The following is a 20,647-nucleotide window of genomic DNA, read 5'->3' on the forward strand; positions in this document are numbered from 1 at the left end:
AAGGTAGGATTGCAAAGATACCATACATCGCACTACTGGGATGCAAAAATACTAATTCCAAAGTATTAAAGACTTTTTAAAAATATTGACAGCACTATGTGCATGTACTTGAAGGTTAATGAAAGTTTAATAAGGCAAGCTAATTAATATGTGTTTTATTAGTTTTCCAATAATTGTTACAGTGATGAAATAAAAATGAATGAGGTAGGACTGAAAGTTATCAGGATACAATCAACATAAGAGTACAAGTTAGGATTGCAAAAGGCTATGTGGCCCACAAAATTTTACCTTTCTAGTATGTGTATTCATCACAGGATCTCATTTTCCTTTGAATAGCACCAATGGTTTTGCTTATAACTCCACTAAAGTCATTTATTTTGATATTTGTTCTACATTTCAGTTTATCCTCTATCCTGCTTTCTTAAATTTATCTCATCTACATCATTTAATTTTACTGGATTTCAATGAGATCAACTCGCCCACTCAAAAATGGTTGGTAATATTGACAACACAGAAAGTTTATTTTTTAGCCAATTTTCCTCCTTTGCCTCTCCTAAAGCATTTGGTTTCACGGGGAAATTTGCCCAAGTGGCCATTCCTGTGTTACTCTCAGCACACACAGAGTGTTGTCAGTGTATTCAGCTATGTAGAGCTACAAAGATGAGCCCAATTCTGTTCTCAACGCAATGTCCATACAAGTGTCAATTTTCCAGCAGGTGGCGCAGGATTGTGATCAGGAATCTTGGCTAATTCTTCCTCTTGCTAGCACACGATGATGCTAAAACTAATTTTAGTGTTGTCCTGACTGGAATGTATGGCTCCGTCTTACACTATTGGGACGAGCACAAACTTATTTTGTTCTCAAAGAATATGAATATATTTGACATCCACTGGATGAAACTAAATAATCTTGCTATTAGAAGACATGTTAGTGAAATTATTGCTATTGAAGGTTTGTGATAAAGAGAAATTGATATTCCCACCATAAAAATGCATTTTTTTAAATCTTCTGGAGCAAGAGTGTTGCAACTCCCAAACCACTTTACTGGTAAAAGTTTTAAAAATAAGGTAACAATAATCTTAAATATAAGGTAATTTAAAATATTATAATCAACCCATTACAAACTATCACGGAACAAAAATAGACATCAGAAACAAGCATTCAAACATGCACAACAAGAAGTGCAACAAGCACATATAATCTTTTCAAATGGCTCTTAAAACACAAATATATCTTCCAATTTTAAAAAAAGTATTTGATAACAATACACTCGGGTAAGTAAGTTGGTTAGCATTCAAGCAATATTTAAAAGCTGAACTTTATTTGATGGCATAAACAATAAAAGTGTTTTGTTAGTACTGCTGAGATATATAAAGGAAGAAGGTCTGTTATAATTTTGTCCACATTTGGACTAAAATGCTAGAGTTGGATTCTCCCTTTGCTACCTATTATTTCATAACATCAAACACATACGTAATTTGAATCGCTCTCTTGAATTATTTGAATTGATGTTCAGAAATTGTATAAAATTAAGCAGATTCAGCAACAAATTAAGAATTAATCAATTTGCTGCGGGGTAGGGAGCAGATGGAAATACAGCACTGAATTATCATGGGGAAAGAAATGTTTTATGCAAGAAAAAAAAGCCCATTCATAGCTACCGCGTCAGTTTCTTGTATTCCAGCTAGAAAAGAAACACTTGATTGTGAATTGAACCAATGGGTCTCTGGCTGACTGCCATTTGACCTAATGGGTACCCACTGCCTTCTCATTTAAATTTACATTTTAGTGTGATAAGCCAATAGCAGCTGGCTATAAATTGGCTCAAATACTTTCTCGAGGTGGGCCTTTTCCAACTAGAAAAGATAGAGTCTGCTTTGTTTGTACACAAAAGAGCTTTCCTCTCTTAGGAATTACTCTATATTTCTCAGTACAATATTTCTGGAGGGGAAGGGAACAGAAAATAGGATATAAATCATGAAAAGCATTTCAGAAGGCAGATTCTCTAACTGCAGTTAAAAGTATTTCCCACTTATTTAGGAACTACTTTTCAGCAGAACAAGCTTTATACAATAACAGGATTAAATTCCATTAATTTCAGTGCATTTATTATTCAGACTTTGGGTGACTTTGCCAGCAATTTCATTTCATGTGATAAATATGCCAATTTCTCGACTTCTGAGGGCTACTACACAAAAGAATAAGGGAAAGTACAATTAAATCAGTTTTGTGACCTCAGTGATAAAGTGGACTTTAATATCCACTCTGCCACATATAACCGTTTGAATAAAGATAAAGTGCAACTGAGTTTTCACTAGAACAGTATTATTTGGTACTGAAATTTCGTCCAAGTTAAAATCTTACACTTTACCACTAGATTCAAATTTAAAATTTCAGTAATATCACACTTTGTCCAAAGTTTTAAAACTATTTATTTGTGTAATAAATTTTTGTGAGAGTAATTTTGTGTTAAAATTTTGGAATGGGTGTTAATCTGATAATGTACCATTGTATTCTAGGTCTATTTTGAAGCTGCCCCAATATTAATATTGTAAAACACTGTTTTTCCACTCAGTTTCTCGCCATTCTTGAAGCCCTAAGGCTACAGAGCATTTCATATAACAAAAAGTAATTAATATTTTTCTGCAGACAATCTTCCTTTCACAATTACTGTTAGAGCAAGCCAGTCCTTTTGCTATCAGCAACAGTTATATTTTACCGGAGCCTTGGGTGGTTTTTTGGTGGGGGAGGGGAAAAGAGGTGTTAATGCAGCAGAGACAAATGAAATGACTTCATGAAATAGTTACAATAATTTGCAATCCGGAAGTCATCAAGAAACTGTAATCCATGGCTTCACAGGTGATGAAGACTCATCAGATTCAATGTCAACCATAGAGACCTTGGTACACTCAGTTTGCAAAATGCCTCCCAATTGGCAAAGTTACCTCTTAAATTGACTACTGACATTGATGAGGAACTTGTGAAGCCAATCTCAGTTCTGTCAAGAAGTGCAGACAAACCTTTTAACTAAAGGATCATGAATCCCAGCAAGGTCGACAGTGATGCAAATGGGTCAATGTTCTGAATGACTGGATGCACAGGCACCAATCGCAGGGGGAAAACTGACGAGTACCTTACTGGACCACTTTCTTGCTTCTCGATGCAAGGCCTGAGCAGCGGCCAGAATTGGCTGGTTAACAGGCTGATTTGTAGGCATTAAAAGAAGCTCAGGCTCGTACTCATCTTCATTGTCAGAGGGAAGAGTCAACTCAACATCATCGTCATCATCATCATCATCATCATCATACACATCTACATCAACAGCTTCATTAGCCTCATCTGTCACATCAGGCTTTAAATGGCAGTGAGTGCAGAGGAGGGGATAGAAAGACAGTGAGAGAGTTAGTGAGAAAGACAAGAGATGGATGGGAACTGAATTGATTTAGTAACCAGATATCTTCTTGATCTGTAGGGAAGGAAAACACAAAACACTAGCGGGTTCAGGGAAAATCAAGATGGGAATAACAGCTGATAATTTATATGAGACTGTAAACCAGGGCCCACATCTGCCAATGCAGGTAAACATTAAAGATCCTATAGCACAGATCAAAAACAGAAGGGAGTTTCTCTCAGTGACCTGGCCAACAATCCCCAACATAAAATTGGTCTTTCACTTAACAGATGTTGTGAGTCACTGTTGTGTACAAAATTAGCTCCTGTATTCCTGAAAAATACCTAGTCACTCTATCCTCTGAAGGTCTTTGGGATGTCCTCCCAATACGAAAGGTGCTATATCAAATGTAAGGATTATTCTTATTTTATTATATGATGGCTAAACTTACTGCTGGCTTGATAAATAGGAAGTGCAAGTAAGCAGCATCACCTTTCTGCACACTTACTGACTGGCCTTCACACATGATAGAACAGGAGGATACTGAACAGACCAAGCATAGGGATTGGCATTTTTGCATTGCCTAATAAGGTGCAGGCACTACATGGAGGAAACTAAAATTAAAAAGACGCTTGAGCAAAGAAATAATTGTGAGCTCCAAGAAAGTGGATAGTATACAGGAGAGGATGGATCACAGAAGGGATTACCACAGCTGATACCCATAACGGAACAGAAAGCAAAGATAATATAGGTTAGGGAGCATAAATGGTCAGAGGGAAATAGGAATTATGGGCGAATGTTATAACCAGAATGAAATTCAGTGTAATGTAATGGAAGGCATTAATTAAAATCTGGATGCAATTAAAATTATAGTCTATTAAACTAAAGATTATTGAGGAGTAAAAAGCCTCCACGTTGACGAATGAGAAAGGCAACTTTAGAGTTAGCATGAAGTGATGAAAATAAATTCAAGAAAGAACAGGAAAGCTTTAAGCAAGTTTTACCTAAAAATCTTATTTATCTGGACAGAGCTGAAAACATGCGAGTACCTTGCTTCTATACAGCTAGATATCAATTATACTAGTGCTCATAGGTGAGAATGGCACTCCAATGCAGATCTGGAACATTGCTGCATGGTCAACAATGCTGTCTTTGGATGGCATAAACTCAGGTCCTATCTGCGTGTTCTTTGATGTCTAACAGGCTGATTTTAAAAAAAATATTCCATGCATTATTCGAAATGAGAAAGGAGTTTCTCCTGATGTCCTGCCAGACAATATCCCAGATACAAATTTGATCATTCACTTCATGGTTATTTCTGGGACATTGCTTCCACATTCACTTACAAATATAGTCACTACTCTTTCCAGAAAAATCTGTGAAGCTTTCAGAGACCTATCAATATGATAAAATGCTATATTAAATCTAAGCTTATTACTCTAGTCAGTCATGTCACTTGAGCAAACGCTATCCAGGAATGTGAAATATCTGTTTTTCAAATGTAAAAAGATCCCATTTATGGAAAAAAAACTGAACAATCCATTCATTCAAAATGAAGAACCTATTTCTAACCACTTTCAGCTGGAGAAAATTGGTAGGTATAGCATGAGAAACTAATCTGAGAAAAAGTAATGTTACTTTAAGTCAAAGATCAATAATTTTAATATTAGTACTAAGCTGGTCATCCTGAGGACCAGGGGGAAAAGGGAGAAGGAAAACAGACAATTTCATCGCCTACCCCAATTAAATGCAAACTTCATCAGCACTGTTCAATTAGAATGCACTCTTCTCATATTGTGTCAAACTCAGTTTAACTTATGATTTTACAAAGTAACTCTCACATTTGTTTTTTTTTTAAAAATGTTACATGCAACTTAACATGGCACAATATTAGTTTACTTCCCCTACATTATCACTCACCTACACCCTACCCTAGGCACCGGATAAACAACATAATGTGCTGCAGCATAATGAGAATAAATAGTTAGCAGAATTATCCTTTTCTCCGACAATAACTTTAGTACAGATAGAATGCAAGCTTTCTGGAAAACTATAAAGAGGGTGTCATGCATTTTGAACTTTTTTTTTACTAAATTGTTTATCTTAATGTTTTGATAAAATCCTGCTCTTATTTATATCTTAGGATAGGTTTGGGTCAATGTTTTTGCATTTTCTGGAACAGAAAAATGCTTTCTCATACGCATCAAAAGAAATTCTAATTCTGAGAAGACCTTTTTATTGCTTTTCTTTCCCACTATTATAAGATTTACTTCAACATGGATAGTCGAACTTGGGCTGCAGGCTTTTCACAACCACTGGCAGTATCAATCTGATTGAATTGCAAGCCAAATAAGGGAACAAAACAACCAGGCAACTCCAAGAACTCTTTAGTACCATTCAAGAACCATTGTACATCGGGAGACCAGTACCCCGGGACATGCAATTTATCTTTTTATTTAGTGATCAGGACTTAATTATACTCAAAATATCTGGACTTTATGCATTTTGATTTTAAAAAATGGACCATTTTATACAAAAAGAATAATTGTGCACTTGATATTTGAACTCAGTATATACCCCTGCCTGACAAATACAGGCTATAATGTATTCACCCATCTTTGATTGATATCATAAAATCTTTCTGTGTGGAACCAAAATTTCAACTATCATCATCTAGAGGTAGGAGAGCAACAATCATGTAAAACCATTCTTCCTATGATAACATAAAATAAGTCAACTCTGGGGAATAAATAAAATCATCATTCAAATAGAAGACAATTTTGCCAAAACAGGAAATACTTCAGATAACATCTCCACATGAGTGTTTTGAATGAACAATGATGGTGTAGCAAGAAACTAAAATGAAAACATAGAAGGTAATTCACATTCAACACACTACAACAGCTAAAAAGGTTAAACCTCTCAAGCCTTAGAACACGCTTCATATTTTGCCCGACAACAACAAATTATATTTGTCTAGCGCCTTTCATGTCACGAGGACGTCCCAAGGTGCTGACCATTTACAACCATTTAAACCCTTACCTTGCTGGACCATTTCCTGGCTTCCTCGTGCAACTGCCTAGCAGCCACCATCATCGGCTGATTCACTATCTCGCCTGCTTTCTCTTCAGGGAATTCCTCATCTTTTTCCTCAGGGGGTGGTGGCCGTGGTGGAGGAACCTCACCCAGTGGAAGTGGTGGTTTGGGAGGGGCAGCCTCATCGTTCACCTGCCAAAAAAATACTATGTTCAAGCCGACATATTTTAAATTTATAAATCAAAAGGCTTTACTATAATTGAAATTATCAACTCAGGGCAGGCCTGCCCATAGTTACCAGCTACCCAGTCAATGCTTCCAGAAAGACCTTTATTTGCAGAAAACTTATTTTGCCATGTTTATCCTAACTACTGTTTCAAACACTCATTTTTAGTTCCTGTATTATAAAAGTGACTTTCTAAAAGAAAATATTTTTAAATTGCCTTTGATATCTGTTATAAAATGTGCCCCAAACACAATACTGTAAACAGTTCTTTTAATAGGAATGCAAAGGATATTTCCAACTGTAACTATCCAGATGATTTATTTCTGTGAATTCTACAGATAATTGAAGTCCTTTGTTGAACTACAGATGTTTTCTCAAAAGTTCTGGTAAAACTTAACAATAACTTTTTGTTAACTATTTATAGCAACGTTTCTTAAAACAGACTAAAACAAATGTCAATTGTCTGTTGCTACGTGAAAATATTAAATCATGACATACACTGAGTTGTTCCAGATCAGGAGGTGGAGGAGGGAAGTCTGGCTCCTGAGGCTGGAAAGCTTCTCGAACCTTTGCCACAGCACTTAATATTCGGTATCCTGAGTCCAGGAAGCCTTTCTGCAGACCTACACGGTGTCACAGGTAAGAGAACAATATAAAATAAGCAATACCAGAAATGAAGCCTACGTTTTGAAATAATGCACAATTCCAAAGGAAAGGATTTAATCGATACTTAAAGACTATCAAATTATCACATTCTGCCATTTATGTTGATCAACACTATCGTCTTTTAAAGGTGACGATGGAATCACACTTAAGGATGGTAAAACATTTTCAACAACACGAGGGCACATAAATATTCCTGATCTCTGATAACGGTACAAACTCTGACATGCTTTTTCATTGTCCCATCCCAATCATTTTGATTACTTGTTAAAAAAAATTGATTTTAGGAGTGAATTGCTGGATTTTGTTAGCTAACTCATGAAACATAAAAACAGAATGCAAACAAAAATTTCTATCTGAAGTTAACAAAACTATATCAAAACACCAAATACAGGGCATTGCTGTTACAGAGCAAACAGGATGTTAATTCTTTAAATTGTTCTATGCACCTCAAGAACAAATGTTTAATGCCACTAATCCAGTGTACCACTTAACATCTTTAAATTACATAAAATTGAACCTTATCTGCAATGTCAGAGGTAATGAACTTAAATCTGTTGCTCTTGATTTTATTCAGTAATGCAGCCAGATAATCCCAAATCACCAATTTAATAATATAAAACAAATATAAAATTAACTATTTATGCCAATGTGTTTTACCAGGATCTGAAATATTTCCAGCGACAGCTTTAGCATCCATGACCATAGGTGAGATTGTTTTGCTGAGTTCATCTGATGCTGCCTTCACTGATTCACGGAACTTGGGGTCTTCAGAGTTCTCGACCTCCTTCTTGGCAACCAGCAGGATCCTGTTTGCACGACGTGCAATGCTAGTTGCCCCAGCAACCAGCATTTGAGGTTGCACATTGGCCATGGCTACTTTGCACTTGTCAATATCTTTCTTAATGGCTTCCTCAGAGGCGTCCAACAGAGACCTTGTATCAATAGCTTCATCCACTAAACCTAAACAGCACAGAAATGAATTATTATTTCATAATACTGATGTGTCAATTCAAATCAATGGATACATTGAAGTCACTACAATGAATGCTTTAAATAGGCCTAATGTTCAACTTCATTAAAGTAATTTCAGTGACAGCACCCAAATGTCAATCTTACTCCAATCAGGCAAATAGTCAAAACTGGAAACACTGCAGTGTAATGCACCATTGCGTCTTGTCACAGAATGGTGGACTGAGAGCTCAGAGTTACAATCTCCATAGTGCTTGGGAACAAGGAGAAACCATCAGCAAATTTCCATGAAAAGGCAAGTACTTCAATCTCAAAAGAGAGTTCAAATCACCCCCCAGAATGGGGAAAGGTACGATTAATATGTGAAAAGAAACAAAAATAATAACTGATGTAATATCTGTCAATTATAAGGCATTCTGTTGATCTCACATGTATTACTTCCCATCTCTATTTTTGTCAAGGCTGAACACAATCTGTGCTTAAGCTTTCTGCACATAGTGCAATCAAAAGTAGTTGAAATTAACACTCAATGATCTCAACACCTATTTTCAGCTGAAGGCCTCGATGTGTACCTATGTCAAACCTGTTTGACATTTGAAATAGAAAGTGTATTTTTACACCAATCCAGAGACATTCAGCATCAAAGAGATTAAACAGCCGAATTCAATAGGGTTTTCTTTCCCACAAATATTTCAGTAACTGGTGGATAGTTTGGAGATGCTTTTGCTTACCTGTCATTTTTTCAACATTATCAATCCATTGGTTCTTCATCGTCTCAAAATGTTCATGAGCAGCTTGGTTACCGGGATTACTCAGCAAAATCCGAGCGGCTGAAACAACCTACACAATTAAATCACCCACAGTTACAAAATGTATATTTTACTGGTCTTCAAACCGAACGTATTCCACTAAATTGCATAAAAGATATTGTCAAGATTCCAAATTTGAAGACTGTAGAAGCTTGAGTGGATCTTACAGTACTTTACCTTTTCCCAGTTTAATTTATGTAAGGTGTGTATTTTGCGTTTGTACTAGCTGGAAAACATGAATAGTGGTGGAAGAATTAAAAGTTTAAAATGAACAACAAGCATCTCCAACAATCCAGTGGGTAAAGGCAGTGCCACCACAGTCAGCACTAAACAAAAAAAGACTAAGTAGAGCCCAGTTTATGCTAAACTAGTTCATCTCAGCTGGGTAGGTGATGAGGGGGCCTTCAAATAGTCTCAGCATCTTAGGTGAGAGTGAAGAAAAGTTAATCAGGATTCCCGCTCCCAATTGCTATTCAGTGACTCATTCCAAGATGATGTTAACATGAGGTCATCATCTCTAATGCCGCTAGCAGTCGAACAGCCTGGGGCTTTTGTGAGGTCCTGGAAAGCACGCAGCTCCCAAGAAAGAAAGTAGGAGTCAAATGCTTTCATGAGAGGCAGAATGTTTAAAAATAAAAAAGGCATTGAGTTTCAAAACATATATGATTTTATTTAAGTGACTTGATAATTTGTCATTTGTCATGCCAATTATTCTGTAGGATGGATATTATTGAAAAAAGTTCTCTCAGTTCACAGACTAATATTTTCTAGAATCAATGAGATATAGTTGGTCAAAGTCATGAGTTTGCAGCACTCCTTGCAGCACTGTTGCTAAAATAATCGTGTAATAGGAAATGTAACAGGGTATCCTTTACAGGATACAATCTTCAACAGTGTTGATTAAACATGCATTTAAACATCTATCTACCTGTGGCGTTAGCTCTCTAGCTGACTTCACAGCTGTCTGTATACATTCCACTGTACTTTTATTGGCAGCTCCAACAGCAGCCGCTTTCTCTGCTGTAGCTCCAAGTTTAGCAGCATGGTTCTCAAAATGAGCTGCCCTTTCCACAAACACCTGGAAGAACAGCATGCAGAAAGTTAACTACAGGTACAAGCAAACATTGATTACCCCATTAATCAGATATTAACACAAGTCTAGTTTTTTTCTAGTTCCGTTCCTCATTAAAGTTTGATAATGTCCATATGTATTTTTATTTAAGGGTAAGATACAATCTTTGCCCCCCACAACATTTTCCTGTTTTCTTCAAACTATGCCCAAGAGTGTGGATTGGTAACCAAGGTCTTCAAAAATGCAGGGAACAAAGTATGTCAAAAATGGTTATTTTTTTCCCCTCTCTCAAGTCCCGCCTGAAAACTTTCCTCTTTGACTGTGCTTATGGCCACGTCCCCACTCCCCCTGGCTTGTTAAGCGCTCTGAGACGCTACCCAGCGTGGAGGGGGCTATGTAAGTGCAAGTTGTTATTGTTATCTTGCCCATGTGAAAGATGCCTCCCATCGTGACATGGCTGGAACTGGAAACTCAGTCAGGTGCAGGATTGTGGGTGGAAAACAACATCCCACTGGTTGTCTTCATGTATAATAATTTGTCACTTTTCATAGAACAAGTTCAGGTAATCAGTTGAGATTATGCACAAAAGTATTTAACTTAACCATCTAAATATTTTATCAGAAAAAGCAAACTCAAATATAGTTTTTAAATTACCTAATAGTAGTTCTTTTCGTAATAAGCCAGAGTTTGAAATTATCTGCTCTTCTTGGGCTCTTTATTTTAACTTTGAACAATAAAGGCTAAACATTAGGTATTGCATATTCAAGGTCTTCTGACACACCTGAAACCTGATTAGTCATTGCCTTTTGAATAAATATGAAGATGTTTATGAATTAGAAACTCAATACTCTTACTCACCTCTTCCCTATTGGGTGCATCTGGAGGAGCAGTAGCTGCTACTGCAAGCAATTTGATGGGAGTTGTAGTGTCACTGAAAACATCTGATACTTCCTGGGTCATAACCTCTTGCATTTTGCCTTTCAGATCCTGAAGGGAGAGTAAAATTGAGAACAGCATTTCTACTTTATGTTCGAAAAATGAAATGAGAACAGATGGTACAGTGGCAATTGTATGGTCAACATAGTTGAGGTTAGTAGGATTTAGGTTTATTGTGCAATTCCTCACACCATAATTGTTCACCTCAGTGAATTGTTAACCTGGAAGATAGCTAACAGATGCAAGGCTGACCCACGCAGAACAGAGGGGGAAAATCAAAACTGCAGTGTGCTTCCAAGAAGCCAGATACAGACCAGGATTGACACAGTTGAGAATTGGGTTACCTATGCATTTTATCAGCTGAAAAATTCAAACTTTCTCAAATAACCACTTGTTGAAACATTATAGGAGTATATAAAAGGGATACATTGGTGTAATACTTAAGCCCTTGCACTGTTCATCTCTGAAATTCCTCTCAAGGTGAGTTTCCCTTTGTGCTAGTGTTGTTATTGCAAGCTGTCAAGAGAAAGCCAGGTATTGCTCTGAATAAAAGAGGCAGAAAAATCTTTGGAAATTGTGAAAGCAATTTCAAAACTTTCTTCCCATTCAGCCAAATACTTTTTGTGGAAACAAAACCATTTATAATCCTCTCTCAAATAAGTTTCCCTATTTACTTTATTAAACCGAATTGGCTGTAAAGGCCAAGGACAATTGGTTCAGCTACAAATAAAATATATGATTTACTCTTCAGATGCAACAGAATTCTCAATTAAACTGGCAATGTTAATTGAGGGAAAAATTAGTAATATTAGTTACAACTAAGATATTACTTCACCTAAGTGCACAATATATATTTCAAGGGAGTGGGGATGAAGAATGTATGTAAATTGAAAAATGTATCCACATGAAACATTTACTTATCAATGAAACAAATCAAAATGTTTCCACACAAACCTTAATAAAAACATCATAGTTGGGCATTGTTGCGATCCACAGCATTAAAAATGTCACAGGTCACAAAGATAAATGCTACTTAGATTATTTCAGAAGAAATCATGAGAATTATGGAGCAGTTGTCAATGAGCTGAACTGCTTCAACGACACCCACAAATAGAGGTTAGTAAATCCGAATGGCCAAGTCACATTCCTAGCTCTCCCACCTTCAATGCATCCTGTAGTTGTGCAGCAACTGCTCTGGCCTGAGGGCCGTCTCCTTCACCCCGAACCGCCAGCTCTGCAAGTTGTCCAGCGAGCTGTTCCACTCGGTCACACTTTCCACTCAATTCCTGGCGGTAAGGTCCCATCATAGCATTCGCCAGCCGACGACCTTCTGCCACAAGCCCTCGGATGGCTGCTTGACCTAAAATTAAGATACAAATATTCAACATTTCTGAATGAAGCAGGGCATACAGCCAGATTGAAATGGGCAAAATAGGAATGAGTAAAGAGTTCCAATATCTGCAGTGCCCAACTATCTAGCAAAACATAACAACAACAAAATTACATTTGTAAAGCGTCTTTTACTTCGGGAGGATGTCCCAAGGTGCTGGACAGACAGAGTTTCGGACTCGAGCTGAGGGTCGGGGTGGGTGGAGCAGGGAGATTGAAAGCACGGTCGAAGAGGAGGATTTTGACATGGGTCTTGAAGGTGGCAAGGGAGGGGGTGAGGCGGAGGGACTGCAGGATGGGGTTCCAGAGGGTAGGGGCAGAGTGGCGAAAGGCCCATCCGCCAATAATGGGGCGAGCGAAGTGGGGGATGTGAAGCAGGCCGGAGCCCCCGAGTGGAGGGAGCGAGCAGGATGGTAGGGGGTTAGGAGGTCACAGAGGTAGGGTAGAGCAAGACCGTGGAGGGCTTTGAAAGTGAGGACCAGGATTTTGAACTATATCCTCTGTGTGATGGGAAGCCAGTGGAGTTGGACAAGGATGGGGGTGATAGGGTCGCAGAGCCTAGTGTGGGAGAGGACACAGACTGCTGAGTTCTGGATGATCTGAAGCCTATGGGGAGGGTGGGTGGGGGGGGGGGGGGGGGAGTACAAGGCAATCCACAATAATAATTGATGAGAGGGAACACTTAAAGGAACAGGTCCCTCCAGATTGGAAGAAAACAAAACTGAAATATACTATTATCCTGAGCTATACAAAACTGAGTTATACTGAAAGTATTCTCAACACTTTTGTTCTCCTTTAACACAAGTGGGATATTATTTGCATTATTTTCACTGCTTTCACAACAAATTTAGAATTGTAACATATGTAACTTTTGCAGTTAATTCTCATGTCATTAGAGTTGTTTCATCCACAATGTTTTAATTGCCATCCAAACCCCATTAAACAAAATGCACTGAGCATTTCATCAATCAAAAATAGTATAAACGCTGATCAAAGCATGGATTACATTTATTAAGATCACTTTTAGTCTTCATCTTACCTATTTATTGTTAAACATCCAAACTTTTTTTTAAAATACCAAAAGCCAATATGCTGAATACTTGATTTTTATACCAAAAGCCTTTCCAATCAGTGAAAAGTATTCCAGGTATTGGTATGCTTTCTGTTGTACAGTATAAACCAATTTTGGCAAGTACTTCTGCATGTCAATTCTCCTAGGTTAAGAGGCCCTTCCTTTTCAACCAATTCCTCTGTACTTACCCACACCACGGTCATCTACAGTAGGATTATCAATCCAGCGATGTGCTTGCTCAATTTTGCCCTCAAGATTTACTGCTGCCTTTACTGGTCTACTATTTGCCACGCCTCGATTTGTCTTGAACTGTAAATTCTGCAATGTGGTAGCAATTTGCTTCGCCAAAGCACGGGCTTCTGGAGTATCACCTTTACCCCTATAAAGCACATTAGTCAAAGTTTTCACTGAATGTTAAAACACGGATTTTAACAAAGTTAACGCAACTTCATGACTAAAAAAACCACTTGCTATGAAATAGATGGTTTTGTGAACAATTGTTTCTGTAAGTATTAAACAGGAGTGTATAAAACAAGAATTGATGGAAATTAAATTAATGTCTTTAAGAATCAGTTATTTCTATTTTAGAACATAAAAGTATAAACTAACGTGGACCAAATGGAACTGACTTCTCATGTGGAATGCATATCTGAAGGAAAACTGCATTTATACAAGTTACCATGTCATTGGAAAGGAATTCTACACAAATACACATCTTAGGTATTTAAGATGATAAGGGATTTGATAGGGTAGATACAGAAGCTATTTCTTCTGGTGGGGAATCCAAAACAAGGGGGCAATAGTCTTAAAATTAGAACCAGGCCATTTAAGAGTGAAATCGGAAGCATTTCTTCACTCAAAAGGATGGTAGAAATCTGGAATTCTCTCCCACAAAAAGGCCGTGGATGCTGGATCCATCCACACCTCAAAGAGCGAGGTTGATAAATTTTTGGCAGGTCTGGGTATTAAGGGATATGGGGAGAAAGCGGAACATTGGGATTGAAAGGATCAGTTGAGGTACAGATAAGCTATGATCTAATTAAATGGCAGAACAGGCTAGAAGGGCTGAATGGTCTCCTCCTGTTCCTATGTCTTTTTCCCTTTAACAGTGAATTGGAAGAAAAATCCCACTCTATGTACCCAAGTTACTTTGACCAGCCGCTTTAAGCAAAGAAATAAAAACAGACGAATCCAACAATAAGACCAATAAAGCCCACTTTCTCATATTAACACTATTATAGCATTTCAAATCAATAGTTCTCTTTAAAATTATAAGTGGCATTTACAACCTTTTCCTCAATCTCCTAAAAAAAACGTTTTTTTGCCTTAGCTATTATTTATCTAATAATAATCCTTGCATTTGATATAGAGCCTTATCACATCGTCGTGAAGTCTCAAAGAGCTTCATCGGATATACTGTAAAGTGGATTGACTTATTTTGTGGGCGAAATTAATACTGGCTCTATTTAAAAGATTTCTATTCAAAGTTCCATGTTGCTTACTTTAGGTTTGTGACAAACAAAAATCTGCCAGAGGTAAGAGTAACTTTTTTTTATCATATCCACAATTATCAGAATGAGTTTGTCCTTTCATTTTATAGATACATACTGTCTTCTCAAATCAGACAGCTTGGCTGTGAGAGCTCCTATTTCATTAATAGAGCGTAGAATGTCATCCCGTTCTTTGGGGTCCTCACAGAGATCTGCAATTTTCCTAGCTTCAGTTAAAATGCCACGAATCTGTTCTTCTCCCTCAGGGCCTGAATGAGGGTCTGCCAACCAGCTCTGAACAGAAATAAGACAGTTTGTCAAACCAAACAGTACAATAAAAGTGAATCAAAAATTGCATTTGTTTTCTCAGCTCTGTTTACGTGGTCCCAACCTTGCTGTGGCACTCGACTTCAACTTTCCATTCACATAATGACCTCTATTCTCAGCATTGTACAATACCTCAGGTAGTGCAATTTTTGTATCAAGGATTTTGCAAAACATCAATGATTAACACTTTGTACACATCAAAATTACAAATAGCCCTATTTCCAATCTGATCAATACAAAATGAATTAAAAGGTTGCATGCTAGAAATCATCCTATAAAACCATCCACTCTCTTCTACTTACGCTTTCATTATTCTCCATTAGGTCATACACTTATGGATCTGAGAGACCAAGTTGACAGCTAGGTCCATGTAACAATAATTGATAACACAAAAGGTGAGACCACTTATAGCTCTAAGAATCCCCATCTTTTTAAACTAGACCATCTCTGAAAATCAGCAAGATACCTGAGCAGCATCAATTTTCTTAGCAATGGCTTGCTTTGAATTGGTCATAGCTTCCAGCTTTCGAGCTGCCTTTTCCACCTTTGCTGTCAACATGTCCAGACCATGGGAGACTTGCTGTGCTTTCTGCATGGCAACAGGTGTTGCACCTTGACCTCTGTTCATTCCAAAATAAAAGACGATGTCACAAGCATTATCTCGCACAAATATATACAACAAACCTCATTTGCAGCCAAAATCAATGTTACTAATTGATCATTGTATTATTGCTTTCAATCATGATCTGTTAGAACTCCTGCTTTAAGTCATTACATAAAACTATCAAGTCACAGTTTATGATTAATTATATCTTGATGCTTCCTGATCACTGCACCACTTTACGGTGCATGCATATTTCAAGTACACAATGTTTAGTTCCTTTCCCCCTGGCCCCACACCAACAATAGGTCAGTATTACCTGGCTCGGAGGTCAGACACTTGATCAGTCATTTGGCCCAAAGTTTTAGCAGTTCCAAGTATTTCCCTACGTTCTTTGCCTGCACAAAGCTCTCCAACTTTGCCAGCTTCATCCAGTATCTGTTTGATGGCTTGCTCCCCAGCATCACCTGAAACACATTAGACAAGGTATATATCTGGCATCAATGTATACCACAGGACAACCCTATTGTTCTAAAAGCACCTTAGAGTGCCAATTTCACTTAGAATGCAGGTCTCCTGTGGAACTTGTGATCTTTTGATTTTGCAGTTTTATGGGCCTGAAACTGGGTCACTATATTTTATCATAAACAAATAGGTGCCTTCCAGTTCACTCCACTTATGAAGCAGTATCGTAGTTCAAATCCCAATACACAAAAAAATTAACATTTGTTTCCCACAGTTATGGTAATGTAATTAATAATTCAGATATTCATTACCAGGAAGGGCATTCGGATCCCTCAACCAGTTCTTGGCCTGGTTTATCTTGGAGTCAATCATAGCTAGGGCTCTTCTCATTGTTTCTGTATCCTGTAGAGTGGACACAAGATTTGACTGATGTATTAGGCAGAACAAAAAAACACTCCAGTCCACTTGTCTTTACTACTGTCATCAATATTAAATGTTTCTAAACAACTTGCATCAGTCACTACAATTCAAAATTACAAACTATTTTTTAAAAAAAAGGCAGAATCATGCAGAAAATAGAGCTTCTTGTTATGGAAACTATGTCTAATGTTGTGAAAAACATCAACTGCTGGTAAACTAAGCCTTGCAAAGCCATAGCAGTTACTAACCATAGTCAGTTCAAAGATTCTGGTTTATTATAGAGGTATACACACTATACTTACGTCACAAGATTCTGTGAAGGTTCCCGGTTAGCTCAAAATCATGCTTTGCTAACAGAAAAGGCAATATTGACCAACATTTATCACAACTTGATACGTTTCTGTAATTCCACTTCAGCCATAATGTTCAACACATTACACCATACCGTAATTCTCTTATTTGAACATCCACAAGACAACAGCCTGAATTGTTCTCAAACTTTTATGAAAAACTACTTTTCCGTGATCATTTTCGAAAACACAGCCATGATTCAGGATCTTCTAAACAGCAGTGCGAAGAAAGTCTCTGAAAGAAAGACTTGTCTTCAGCATGAAGATCTACTTTAAAATTCATCTCCACAATGCCTCAACCCCTTGCACCTGTACAAATGGAACTCTATGCCTCAGTTGAGGAGTGGAGGGACCATCTTCCACCTCTCTCAAACAAACCCAGAGAGCCAATCTCATTAGTAAAATGGTATTCTGTAAAATTAAAAACATTATCAAGCACATCTGAATGTGAGAAAACTCCTGGATTTCCTCTTACCTGCAGACTGATGGTGCATTCCCACTGTGGTGGTGGCAGGGAGACCCTCCTATCTCCTACCCCCTCCACCCTTTCGATGCTAGTCAACAAGCTTTTGAAAACGGTCCATTTAAGAGCTTTAAGTATTCACTAAAGCCGTATCAGGAGAAATTCTCCAGTTTCTGGCATATGCCAATGGCTTGTTGGTTGTCCAGCAACAATCCCTAAGAAACTTGGTTATCTCCTGACAACTGAACACACTCTCACTAATATAGCAGACGCAAAGCCATGCAGCACAGCCAACAACTCACCAAACACTGTTACAACAGGCAGCCGCATATCCCAACACTACAAATGGTCACTAAGCCTGTCTACAAGGCACACACTGCCACAAACTAACACGCACATTGTATCATGTATCCTGGATAACGTGAGAACATTGCATGAATGTTTGAGAACATGCTCTGAGAATTCCAATACAAAATGTTTTTAAAAATTAATTTCCAGATAACTGAGTTTACATTAAAAAATATACCAGTTCAATAAACTGTCGCCATACACTGAACATTCACTGCAAGTGCAAACGTGCCACCACAATTGCCTTCCCTGTGCAAAAATGATTGGCAATGATCACACAAAACAAATATTGAAAGGCGCTACACAAATGCAAAAAAAAAAACAATATTCCAGATCATTTGGGGTCTCTTCTCTGAAACCATTCCAAAATGAAACTGAAATGAAAATGGGCCAAAATGAGCTATAGGAACAGGATGAACCCACTTATTTGCAATAACTTTTCACATAAGGGGACAATCTTTTACTGCCAGGAGATGGTCAACTTCAATTATGAAGATTACATTTTCAGTTTACAGATTCTGAGAACTGACAGATTTCTGTCACATGTAACAGCTTACTAACAAGATAGTTATAAAACTATCTTGGCAAACACAGGAACAAATATTTCCACTGCCTTTGGTGTAGATATACTGTATCAAGAGTTAATTATATCATTGGTAACTATGACCTAAAGCCATATAAGTATAAAACAGATTTAGTTAGCATTGTGCGTGAACTAAAGGCAACATTAAAACATAGTACAGAAAACATCTCATTGGTATTATGTCTTGAAGAGCAAAGAATCCCACTACCACATTATCTTCAAAGAAGTAGCACAAAAATTGTGCAAAGCGAGCATAATTCTAACCTGCTCATTCTGTATGATGCTTTCTACTTCTACAAATTACAACTGCAAACATTTCATTCACTGCATCAAATTGTAAAAATATTCAGGTTTCTCCATGTCATGTTTTAGAGAGTTTGAAGGAATGCAGACTAAGTATTTCAAATGTGCCAAGGCTCTGAATCCAATTTATGTTCAGACAGAAAAATCATAATAAACACATTGCCTTTCTATTTCCAAATAATACATGTTACGTCTGCATCTCTGATATGCATAATTACATTTGACAAAAGAATGAATCTGCAAGTTATGAAATCTCAATTGTTGGATTTGAAGGGTTGGGGATGTAAAGTACAGAAGGCTTCAGAGTTAAAGAATCTCCAGCAGCATAATTAAATTTGGCAAACTCTAACCCCCAGTGAATCAGTATGCAGCACAAGGCTGTGAATTTAGTTGTGCCAGGTCTACAGCTAAATCTGAAAGTAGAGGGAATGCTGCTTCACATACCCAAGACAGAACATACTAAATGGCACATTGGCAAAGGAAATGTTCCACATACCAGGGTCAGTCAGCTTCCCCCCAGGAGTTTTGAACAGAGCATATGTGAGTTTGGAATAGATTTTTAATATGATGTTTCACTCTGTTAAATAAGCAATTCGACACCTATAAGAGCAATTACCTTTCAATTAATGACTGTACATAGACCTCTTTCCCACAATGAATGTTTCCCTCTCGTGTCAGAAACCATTTTGAAGACTGCAGTTTGGATAGTGATGGTAATCCAACTGATGGTGTGCAACAAAAGATTGCAAAAGTCTATATTTTCCTCCTCTGGATTTGCCACATGTGCCATCACTGAGGGCTGGCAAGCGATGTGTTAGGGGAATGGCAAAATGGGACATTTATGCAAATCCCTTGAATGTACAAAACCCTATTGGATATTTGACCAAAAAAAAATTGTAAACAATATAGCCTGCAGCTCAACGGTTGTATTCAATCCAGCCTGCAGCTAAAACATATGTCATGAATGGATGAAAGTAGGTAGACATTCTGCCAAACTTCTTCAAGTTAATTTCCTGCCCTACTTGATATGGGCTTCACCAGGATGGGTAACATTGTGTTCTTAAGTGTCTGTATGTACATAACATGTAAGCAACCAAATATTATCAGTTCCCATTGAGCTGGAAGGGCCACCAGCAGAATTGGGAGTGAATGGTATACATGGTACAAACTGAACTCCTATTGTCAGTATTTTGACTTGTGCATATCATACACACACACACACACAAATTACTACTGATAACTCCTTGCTAATATTCTCCAATTTAATTAATTAAAGGATTTCAATTCCAGAAATCAGTTCATGTTACAACAGTAAGCATGTTAAAAAAAATCAGATCTTCCAACAAATGTTTCGAATTTGCCAAACTGGTCACCCACATCAATGCAATACATAACCCAAAGCAGTCCTCTTGGCAGTTAGGTCTGGATATTTGCTTATGTCATTTGCCACAAAAGGAAATGTTGCTCACTCTTACGGGCCAAGCACATTTCAGCAGAATCCTATCCCAATGATTAAGCATTCCAGCCTGTAGTATTTCCTTTTTTCAAACATGACCTTCTTTGGTCAAGCATGCAAAATATTCTGATGAATGCTGGCCCGTTCATCACAACCAAACTTGTGCTTTGATATATCAGTAATGCTCATCGGAAAAGCATCTTTCTAACCAAAACATTCCATGCGTTAAATCAATGAAATCGGCATCTTTTCCAAATATTGGGTAACATTGTTA

General features: G+C 37.6%; 1 protein-coding gene across 4 annotated transcripts in view; it reads right to left on the minus strand.

Annotated features, from left to right (window-relative positions):
• The window catches only part of vcla (vinculin a), a 52,791-nt gene that overhangs the window by 5,331 nt on the left and 26,813 nt on the right, over nucleotides 1-20,647 (minus strand). For 2 of the 4 annotated variants that reach the window (XM_042336715.1, XM_042336714.1), the window contains 13 exons: nucleotides 16,762-16,852; nucleotides 16,305-16,452; nucleotides 15,851-16,004; nucleotides 15,176-15,351; nucleotides 13,756-13,946; nucleotides 12,267-12,466; nucleotides 11,029-11,157; nucleotides 10,027-10,176; nucleotides 9,021-9,129; nucleotides 7,978-8,280; nucleotides 7,153-7,277; nucleotides 6,435-6,620; nucleotides 3,135-3,353 (listed from right to left, as the gene is read on the minus strand). In XM_042336715.1, the coding sequence (XP_042192649.1) occupies nucleotides 3,135-3,353; nucleotides 6,435-6,620; nucleotides 7,153-7,277; nucleotides 7,978-8,280; nucleotides 9,021-9,129; nucleotides 10,027-10,176; nucleotides 11,029-11,157; nucleotides 12,267-12,466; nucleotides 13,756-13,946; nucleotides 15,176-15,351; nucleotides 15,851-16,004; nucleotides 16,305-16,452; nucleotides 16,762-16,852 (2,181 nt within the window). The remainder of the gene's footprint in view (nucleotides 1-3,134; nucleotides 3,354-6,434; nucleotides 6,621-7,152; nucleotides 7,278-7,977; nucleotides 8,281-9,020; nucleotides 9,130-10,026; nucleotides 10,177-11,028; nucleotides 11,158-12,266; nucleotides 12,467-13,755; nucleotides 13,947-15,175; nucleotides 15,352-15,850; nucleotides 16,005-16,304; nucleotides 16,453-16,761; nucleotides 16,853-20,647) is intronic. The other 2 variants (XM_007898682.2, XM_007898681.2) reach the window with 1 other exon arrangement.

The sequence above is a fragment of the Callorhinchus milii genome, unplaced genomic scaffold, assembly GCF_018977255.1.
Source record: "Callorhinchus milii isolate IMCB2004 unplaced genomic scaffold, IMCB_Cmil_1.0 Scaffold7, whole genome shotgun sequence".
In the NCBI taxonomy this organism is placed as follows: domain Eukaryota; kingdom Metazoa; phylum Chordata; class Chondrichthyes; order Chimaeriformes; family Callorhinchidae; genus Callorhinchus; species Callorhinchus milii.